Source organism: Peromyscus leucopus, chromosome 20 (assembly GCF_004664715.2).
Source record: "Peromyscus leucopus breed LL Stock chromosome 20, UCI_PerLeu_2.1, whole genome shotgun sequence".
In the NCBI taxonomy this organism is placed as follows: domain Eukaryota; kingdom Metazoa; phylum Chordata; class Mammalia; order Rodentia; family Cricetidae; genus Peromyscus; species Peromyscus leucopus.
Window position 1 is genome coordinate 20,167,890 of NC_051080.1, and position 10,383 is coordinate 20,178,272.

General features: G+C 51.9%; 1 protein-coding gene across 1 annotated transcript; it reads right to left on the reverse strand.

Moving 5' to 3' along the window:
* Positions 1 to 857: 857 nt before the first annotated feature.
* Parvg (parvin gamma) lies at positions 858 to 10,383 on the reverse strand. Its single transcript, XM_028856755.2, has 9 exons — positions 9,735 to 10,383; positions 7,655 to 7,731; positions 7,321 to 7,415; positions 6,089 to 6,153; positions 5,426 to 5,528; positions 4,181 to 4,321; positions 3,092 to 3,207; positions 1,914 to 1,969; positions 858 to 1,525 (listed from the first exon to the last, which is right to left on the reverse strand). The coding sequence occupies exons 3-9, from the start codon at positions 7,397 to 7,399 to the stop codon at positions 1,495 to 1,497; spliced, it is 591 nt and encodes a 196-aa protein (XP_028712588.1). The 5' UTR covers positions 7,400 to 7,415; positions 7,655 to 7,731; positions 9,735 to 10,383; the 3' UTR covers positions 858 to 1,494.

The window sequence follows — 10,383 nt, forward strand, 5'->3', positions numbered from 1 at the left end:
ATATATGTATACGGGTGGGTATAGATGGATAGATAGATATATAAATGAATGGATATATAGATGAGTAGATGGATGATTGTATAGGTATATAGATGGATGGATAGAAGTATAAAATATGGAATATGATGATAGAGGATATTGTTATATGTTATATTTTAGATGATGGATAGATATATAAATTAATGGATATATAGATGAGAGGATAGATGATTGTATATGTATATAAATGGATGGATGCATGCATATATAGATGAATGGATGGATGATTGTACAGGTATATAGATGGATGGATAGATGATGGATATATAAATGAATAGATATATAGATGAGTGGATGGATGATTGTACAGGTATATAGATGGATGGATAGATGATGGATATATAAATGAATAGATATATAGATGAGTGGATGGATAATTGTATAGGTATATAGATGGATGGATGGATGTATAAATTAATGGATATATAGATGAGTGGATGGATGATTGTATAGGTATATAGTGGGTGGATAGATATATAAATGAATGGATATATAGATGAGTGGATGGATGATTGTATATATATATATGGATGGATGGATGGATGGATATATAAATTAATGGATATACAGATGAGTGAATGGATGATTGTATAGGTATATAGATGGGTGGATAGATATATAAATGAATGGATGTATAGATGAGTGGATGGATGATTATATATATATATGGATGGATGGATACATAAATTAATGGATATACAGATGAGTGGATGGTTGATTGTATATATATATAGATGAATGGATAGATATATAAATGAATAGATATGCAGATGAGTGGATGAATGATTGTATATGTATATAGATGAATGGATGAATGCATGGGTGGATATATAAATTAATGGATATATAGATGGATGGGTGATTATATAGGTAAATAGATGGCTGGCTGGCTGCCTGATAGAAAGATGAGTGGGTGGGTAGATAGATGGATAATTGTAAGAAGGAATAAATGGGTGAACAGTTGACTCGTCCATCTGAGGAACAGATAAGTGAAAGAAGTAACAGCTGGTCAGTGCACTGACCTGTGAACCACTCGTCACATTAGCAGCAGCCATGTTATTGCACACCTACCATTGAGAGTGTTCCATGTGCTAAGCACACCCACAGACACCTCCTTCAGCCCTCACCACCAGCTGAAGAAGTGGGTTCCAGACGAGGAAACTGAGGCACAGACCCATTAAGGCACCTACCCAAGCCTACATGGTTAATGAGTGAGGGAAGAGTTAGTGGCATTCGACATCACCACCATTCTGCCCTTGTGGTGTGGACTGTGGGTCTCTCCCCATAATAACAGTACGAAGATGCCAGCTAAAAGACAGACAGACAGAAGGAAGGACACATTCATGAACAAATCCTGTCACAGGAGAGTAGGGGACCACAGTGGAAACAGTTAACCGCTCCATCACCGCTGCTTTGACCCCATCAGAAGGGAAAAATCTTCCCGCAGTTCCTAAGTCACTTACGTGAAGGCCGGTCCTTGTGTGTGCTAGAGGAGAAATTGCAGGAGACAGAAAAGCAATCAAAGACTTAGCCAAAAGTCTGCAGCCCTCTCATCCCCTAATGTAACAAGCTTGGTGCCAGCAGGTGGCAAGGAGATGGGCTCGTTTTCCTGGGCAATCAAGGCAGGGGAGGTGCAGAGACTCTGCGTGGGAAAGGCAAGGCTAAGAGGCTGGCAGCCTTGCCCTGCACGCCACACCTCACAACACTTGCATACTGTGGGGCTGAGGATGTAGGGGCTGGGGGAGGCGAGGGCTGCACAGGGCTGGGGGTCTCTGCAGCCTGCTGGGGGCTGAGAAGCAGCAGGCACAATGAGGGCTTCCCTGGCCCAGCACCCCCTGCATCTCCCACGGGGCCAAGGCCCGGCCCACCCTCACCTGCATTCTGTGAGCTGCTCCACCAGCTTGTCTGACTTCAGGCCGGTCCTGGTGCTCTACAACAGGGAAAGAGGAGGAAAAGGGGTGACTCCAGAGTACCCCAGAACCAAGCCCACAGGGCCAAAGCAGAGTAAGAGAACCTAGTACACTCTGCTTTGCCCCCATCTCAGGATGCTACCATGGGCCAGCTTCCTTGTCCACTTTCCCTGTGGTTATTAAAAACCCATGAGGATAGCACTATAGATGCCTCATTCCTAAGACACCCTAGAGAGGTGTGTGTGTGTGTGTGTGTGTGTGTGTGTGTGTGTGTGTGTGTGTGTGTGTGTAAATGGATATGTGTTCTGTGAATGAACACACAAATTAATGGTCACCTCTGATTTTTTCCCCTGCTTATTTTTTAGTGTGTGTGTGTGTGTGTGTGTGTGTGTGTGTGTGTAGTACACACATGCCATGTTGGACATATGAAGGTCACAGACAAGTTTCAGGAGTCAATTCTCCCTTCCTACGATGTGGGTCTCAGGGACTGAATGAACTCGGGTTGTCAGGCTTGATAAGCCAACACCTTTACCTGCTAAGTTATCTTGTCAGCCTTACCTGACTTATGTAAGTTTGAGAAAGCCATGAAACTGCTGAGCAGTGAACTTTAAGGATAGACTTGGGAAAGGTGGTAAGGGGTTTGACAAGGCCCAGCTGGATACAGCTGGTTCTGTAAGGCAAGTAGAAGGAACACACACACACACACACACACACACACACACACACACACACACACCATAGAACACAAGCTTGCGCTGCCCAATAACAAAGGTTTCTCAGAAGAGGAGACAGGATGTGGTCTTGGGTGACAGATGAAAGACATGATATCTAGGGTAGCCACGGAGAGATGGCCACCTGTGACCCAGGAAATATGGTGGCACCAGTCGACCTCCCTATGGTATACCCGCTCCTGCCTCTGCTAGGCAGAGCTGGCTGCTGAGAACAGGGCTGGCTGACCAGGGCCCTCCTCCTACCCTCCTTGTCTCTGCCAGCCCAGCCCCCCCCCACTGTCCTGATGTGATGAGATGTCCCCATAGGCCCCTGGAGTCACTCCCCATTCAAAGACACCCCCCCCCCATAGATGTAGTGGCATGGAGCAATATGTTCAAATGACCTGGCCCATTCCACCGTCTCACAAGTACCTCAATGTGGATGACTTCCACCTGGACGTTGTCTGGAAGAAGCAGGTCCGGCTGGAAGCGTTTGGCCAGGGCCACCAGGAGATGCAAGGTGGCCAGCAGGTCCTTGTTGAAGATGGCTAAAGAGGAGAAGACAGAAAGTCAGAGTTGAGGGGCCACCAAAACCTGCAGACACCCTCAGAACTGTCCTGTGAAGACCACTGAGGTCAGAATCTGTGTGTGTCTGTCTCTCTCTCTCCTCTCTGTCTCTGTCTATCTCTCTTTTCCTATCTGTCTCTCTTTCTCTGTGTCTCTCTCACTGTCTCTCTTTTTCTATGTGTGTGTGTGTCTGTCTCTTTGTCTCTCTGTCTCTGTTGCTCTCTGTCTCTCTCTGTCTCTGTAGCTCTCTATCTCTGTCTCTCTCTGAGTCTCTGTCTCTCTCGTGTGCGTGTGTGTCTCTGTCTGTCTGTCTCTTCGTCTCTGTTGCTCTCTGTCTCTCTCTCTGTCTCTCTCTCTCTTCTTCTCTCTGTTGTGTTGTGTGTTCTGTCTGTCTGTCTCTTCGTCTCTGTCTCTCTCTCTCGTGTGTATGTGTCTCTGTCTGTCTGTCTTCGTCTCGTCTCTCTGTCTCTCTCTCTCTCTCTCTGTCTGGTGTCTCTCTCTCTCATGCGTGTGTGTGTGTGTGTGTGTGTGTGTGTGTGTGTACCACACCGTCTGAAGGGTGGATGGGAGGCATGCGCACACAGCACACTCATTTGTTAACAGGCAGAAAATTAGTGAAGGCCGGACTGTGAGCACTGTGCAACCCGGCTGAGAGGTGTGGCCTGTTCTGAGGCTCAGCAGAAGCCATGTCCCTGGGAAGTCATCATCCTTGGGCTGCACTGGCCGCAGTGGTACCCCCAGGGCCATGTGCGTAGGTCAGTTTCTCTCCCACCAGACACCTGACTTTGTGTCCAGTGCTTGTGCTCACGCTATGGGCTGCCTGAGGCCTCTTGTGTCCTTCCAGCCCGCGGTGGTGGTTCTTGGGTGGATGAGTGTGCTGATTATCAAGGGAGAAGCCAGTGCAGACGGTCCCGCCTCCCCTCCCAGGTACCAGCCTGGCTCGGCCCCACGTACTCTCCACACTCCACTGGGCCTCTTGCTCTTCGACCTGCAGACTCCGGTTGGTGGCCTCCAAGACGATCCCTAGCTTGCGCCTCTGGCTGGCTGAGGTCAGAGAGATTTCTTCCACTTCCAGCTTGAGGGCTGACAGCTTCTCTGAAAGCAAAAGAGCAGTAAGGACCAGGAAGTATCCAGCAGCTGTCACTGGGGCCCTCTGCCATGAGGATAATGCCACCTTGTTAGAATATATGGATCTGTGGGATATATACTGTCAATGCTGAGCCCTGGGCAACCCAGAACCCTCAACCAAACATGCTCATTATCCAAGGAGTCCCCATCCACATGGGAAATGGGCCCATCCAACAGGGCACATGGACCATGTCTGTGAGCAGGATGCAACCCTTCACGCCGTCCCCTCTGGCCCACCTCATCTTGATCATTGACCCACACCTTGGTCTCTGCACTGCAGTGGCCATACCGTTCCCACAGGGCAGCACCCCTGCTTTCTCCACTGAGACCCGGGCATATCGTTCTGTGTCTGGGAGCCTTGGTCTCACCCATAGCCAGAGAGAGAGGAACAGTAGTGAACTGTTCAGAAAAGCTGACAGCGCCTGCTCCCCGAGAAGTACCCAGAAGCCTCGGCGGAGGCTGGAGGATCACTCTGGAGCTCGTATGCCAAGCTCTGCAGAGTAGTGGCTTGAGGAGGCTCTGAGACTATGGATCTGGGCCCTACCCCTCCCAGGACCCCCTTCCTTGCACAAGACATCTGCAGGCCAGACACGGGTAGGAAAACCAGCCCGAGGTAGGAAGTTGGCCTGACTTTGGACATCACTTCCAGGCACACTGGGACCCGCCAGGCAGAACCACCCCTGCCTCTGCCTCTGGAATGTCCCGCTCAGGATAGCCTGGGTCCTTCCAGCAGCACAGGGTGCTCTAAGGACAGGGACAGTTGATGTCCCAGCTCCTAAAATGATCAGACACTTCATAAATGCTAGATAGGCCACAGTGTGGCAGAAGGAGCAGCAGCCCAGACATTAGACACCAGGTGGAATCCCAGCTCTGTCCTGCCATGCCCAGGTGTGGGCAGGGTCTCCACCTCCGCAGCTCTGCAATCTGGAAAGCCACAGAGGAGTCCCTTCCCCCGGGGTTATAGTAGGAAGCCACTTGAGGGGTCAAGGGGGTGCACTTGGCTCCAAAGCCCCCGGAGCAGCTGCTTAGGAAGCACAGGTGGGGTGAAGCGGGACCTGGGCCTCTGCTTACGGAACAGGTGGTGCAAAATGAGTCCATCGAACATGTCCTCCTCCAGGCTGCGGACCACGATGTGCTCTGGGAGGAGTGTGGTATTGATCCACTCCATCAGCACCTGCCGGTCACAAGAGGACAGCTGACAGGGGTACGAGTCACCTGGCCAAGCTCTCATTTCAGGCTCGAGTGACCTCTTCTACCCGCCAACTACTACCCGTCTTCAAGGCCTGGCCAAGTGGTGTCTCTTCCAGAAAGTTCTCCCTGATCTCCCTGGCCATGTGGAGCCTCCTCTGAGATCTCAAAGACGCTCCTCCCAAGATCTTCCAAATACCTGCCTGAACCCTGAGAGGCTGTTATCCTGTACACGGGGTTTTGGTACCTGGGAGTCGCCATCCCTGTAGCAAATACTTAAAACCGGGGGCGTGGCTGTGGAATTGGGGTGATGGCAATGGCTGGTATGGGCACTTGTTTACAAAGCCTGGACTGCCTCCAAGAGAGGGTTGTAGAAACACGGAGGCTACAGGTGATGCTGGGGATGTCTCAGGAGGAAAAGAACCAGTGTGATGTTGGAATGGAGGAAGGTGGTGTCAGGGTGAGGGTGGACAGGGGTGTGGTGTCTGTAAGTCAGGGGCACCAAGCCTGGCTCCAGAGACTTCAGGGCTGGGCATGATCGGGTACCTTCTGCAGTTCTTCAAACTTGGGGTCCTTCCGGGAATTGGGGGACAGGTATTTCTTCTTTCCTCCTGGAAGCAGAGGTGGGTATGACGTGTGTGAGGATCATGAGAGCCCTTGGCAGATATCTCCCTGCGGGTTACCCACTGAACCTGGGCCCCCAGGGGGATCCTAGCCCTGCCTCTGACTCTCACTTTCTCATGAGCACTGGGGGTACACACTTAAACTCTGAGGTCACCCCTTACTCTGAAGGTCATCAAGCAGATGTGTGGCATCTTCGAGAAGCCCTACCTATACCTGCCTCAAGTGGAGGCACAGCCCAAAAGGAGCAACAGGCTGAGGTGGGCATCACCTATGCTGCCAGGCAGCTCTGGCCAGGGTGTAGCACCAACGTCCCCTGTGCCCTCTTTGGCTTGGCCACTCCCTTCCATGAGGCCTTGGTCAGCAGGGTCCCCACATTTTAAATTCTTAGAACCCTTAGGGCTGGAGAGATGGCTCAGCGGTTAAGAGCACTGACTGCTCTTCCAGAGGACCCAGGTTCAATTCCCAGCACCCACGTGAGAGCTCACAACTATCTATAACTCCAGTTCCAAGGGACCCTCACACAGACACACACACACACACAGGCAAAACACCAATGCACATAAAATAAAAATAAATCAATTATTTAAAAAAAAAAAAAATTCTTACAACCCACAAAGCATCAGGCCCAGAGGGACTTTGTAGATCAGCTGACCTCGATGCACATGAAGAAACTGAGTCAGCACATGGGGCTGACCTGCCCAAGCTCATAAAATATAACCTGCCAAGTGACCCACCTAGATGCTAGATCTCCCAAAACCTTGGAGTACCCCCACCCCTGCTGGGAGAATAAGTAGAACATTGCGCTCATGGCTTGAGGTCAACTAGTGATAACATGAGTGAGTTAGTGAATGGATGTGGAGGGAGGGAAGACGTGAGCGTGGGATGGAGGGAGGGAGGGATGGAAAGAAGAAAGGATAGAGGGATAGGAGGAAGGAGGGAGGGATAAATGTATGGATGGGTGTATGGATGAAAGGATGCATGGGTGATTCATGGATGAGTGAGTGGACAGAGATGAAGAGAGGATGGATGGCGGATGGACAGATAGATGGCTACGTGGACGGTCCTCAGGTACAGCTGTCTTGTTCTAGTCACCTGGTCACACACACTCTCTCCCTCCTCTGATTCCACAACCCTTGCCCTGCCAGGACCAGCACCTCGTGGGAGCTCCTCCTCTGCGGGCTGGTTCACCTCCTTTGGGAACTGCAGCAGGTTGTAGAGGGGCTCTGACTCCATCTTCTCCTCGCCTTCCCTGGAGGGGACAGGAGACAGAGCGCATCACTGTCCCCAAGGCCCAGACTGGCCATTCGCTCATTCTTTCATTCAGACTGGGAGAAACGGAGGACAGGATCGCGTGACTCTGAGCAGACGTGAAGAGCCAAGCAAGGGGGAGAGGAGGGGCCTGGTGTGGAGACATCTGAAGCCGAGCCTGATGGTGCCGGTCTGTGATGACTATCCTTGACTGGCACTGTGGCAGGATCTTAGACTCACCTGATAGATAGGCAAGGCTCTGGGCATCTGCCTAGATTCCCTCAGTGTAGGAAAGAAAGCACCATCTCACGCATGAGCTGAATGAGAAAGGAGAAAGTGAGCTGGACACATCATCTCTCTCTCTCTCTCTCTCTCTCTCTCTCTCTCTCTCTCTCTCTCTCTCTCTCATCTTCCTGATACATTTAACCAGTTACCTCATTCCTCTGCTGCATGACTTTCCCGTCACGAGGGTCTGTCTGAGTTAAAGAAGCCCACCCTCCCTCCCTCCTTCCCTCCCTCCCTCCCTCCCTTCCTTCCTTCCTTCCTTCCTTTCTTCCTTCCTTCCTTCAGTTCCTTCTGTCCTTTCGTCGGGGTATTAAGTTAATACACAGGCTGGGGACAAAGCCTGGGCAAAGGCCTGGTGAGGAAGTGGGTTCCCTGACAGCCAGGCACACAGAAGCCTGCCCACCGCTCCTGGCCAGGAGCTCCAGCCTTCTCTCTGCAGCCAGAACAGAACCCCAGTTCCCACAGAGCCTCAGACTAGTGTGGGAGGGGGGACTCTGGGTCAATCTGTATCAAGATGAACCAGTGGGGTGGAGTGGCCATCCATCCCTTCAGGGTTCCTGCATCCAAGAATTTTAGTGTTCGAGTCTCTTATCAGTTTTCTGCAGGAAATCACGGCCAGGCCTAACATCAACTGAAGTCTCCAGAAAGAAGATGGGGCCCCACAACAACAATTCCACGTGGACCATAATAATATCATTAAGCTGACAAACATCATCCACAGCACATCATCCCAGTTGTGGATGGGGTGGACCAGGCCACAGGCCAAAGCCACCCAGACCTGTTCCCATTCCATGCTGGCTTGGTTTGCAGAGGGAGATTGGTCCATCTGGCCTCTAGTTCTGAATGGGGCTTTCTCAGATGAGCTTGGCATCCCCAGACTTGGGGTGTGGGGCTTTTGCTCATGAAGCCCAGAGCACATGCTTCTTATGGAAGACAAGCAGCACCCTCCCCCCAAGACTCACCAAGGGCAGTATCAGGCCTGAGACCAGCAATCCCCGCTCAGACTCATGAAGGGCGGTATTAGGCCCCTTCAATATCTGCACCCCCCCCACCCCCAGCCTTATGATGGACAGTATCAGGCCTGCCCCACACCCAGAGGGGGTCAGATTCAGAAGCTAACATCCTCCTGGTTCTTTACCCTACTTGGAGTTCTTCTGCCCACTTCCCCTCTGAAAGTTTCACTTGCTGCACGGCCACCGTTGACCCTCCCCTTCTGTCCCTCATTCAGGCTCTGCATCTGCCCCACAGCTCCAGGATCGCCCAGATAGTTGAGGTCTGGGGTCAAGCCAGGAGAAGTTAAAACAAGGAGCCCCAGAGTTATGTGGAGGGAGAGGCACCGGCGGGGCCTGGCAGCTGCCTTCCTCCAACTGGCTGCAGCCTGGGGACCTTGAGAAGCTGAGCCCTGCTCTGAAGCCAGAAGCAAGAGCACAGAGCCCCTGGGAATGAGTCTCGAGCCCCACAAACTGAAGAAGAGGAGAAGAGTTGGGCTGGGGTGGGGGAGCCTGGGCTCCAGCCAGCTCCTCTTTGCTTGAGCTGAGTGATTATAGGCCAATTCGCTCCCTTTTGGCCCTGATGCATCTTTACGGGAGGAGGCTGGACCCTGTGTCTAGCCGAGTACACACAGACCTGAAACTGCCTCTGGTGACCAGTCCCAGATAAGTCCCTTCCCTGCCTATACGACAGTTTCTTCGTGGTCGGGGGAACTCGACTTTTTCCTCATGCAGTGAAGTTCTGAGGGCCCCTGGTCCAAAACACTGCTCATCTGGCTGCAGGAGAGGTAGGCAGGGCCCTGCTGTGTGGACAGGGCTCACAGCTCTTCCATAAAATGAAGTGACAGCCTCAGCAACAGGGCAGGACTCAGGGTTCCCCTTTGACAGACACCCTAACTCTGGGGCCCCAGCTGAGATGTGGCTCTGGGTTCCTATTCACGGGATATCTCTGCCTTCCTCCTCGAGTGTTAGTACCCGGGCATGTGAGCAGATAGAAGATTCTAGTAGCTCAGGAATCCCACAGGTTGAAGGCCAGATGCACTCACCTTGCCTCCTCTTTCCACACTAGGAAACGAAGCCCACTAGCTCAGAGAATAACCAGGTTCGCGACAGAGACAGGTTTCCGGCCCGGAGGTGGAAGGCAGGGCTTCTGCTCACTTCCTCTGCCACCCTGGTGGCCGCAGGCAGCTTCCTCCTCCGAGTTGCTGGTAAGTGAGGCACCCTAAATCCACTGAGAGACTGCCAGAGCCCCAGCCCTGCCCTGTCCCCTAGTTTCCCAAGGCTCAAGGGCATCTTGGATAGTGTCTCTTATTTCCCTTCCTGCCTCTGCCTCTCCATGTCCAAACAACTGCTTGTCTGAGCAGAAAACCGAGGTTAGGGCCTCCATAGCAAACGGTGGGCTCTCCACCTCCTTTTTCTCACAGTGCCCAACCTTCACCTCTGGCTCCACCAGGGCAACATGCCAACCCAGCAGCCCCCGGGGGCTGTCCACTAACTAACTAACTTGCTTGCTTGCTTAATTTCTCGATTTCAAGACAGTCTCATTTAGCCCAGGCTGGCCTCATCAAGTTGAGGTTGACCTTGAACTGCTAACTCTCCTGCCCCAACCCATCTCTCACATGCCTGGGTTCCGGTCATGCGCCATGTCTTAGTTAGGGGTTCTGTTGCTGTGAAGAGACACCATGACCATGACAG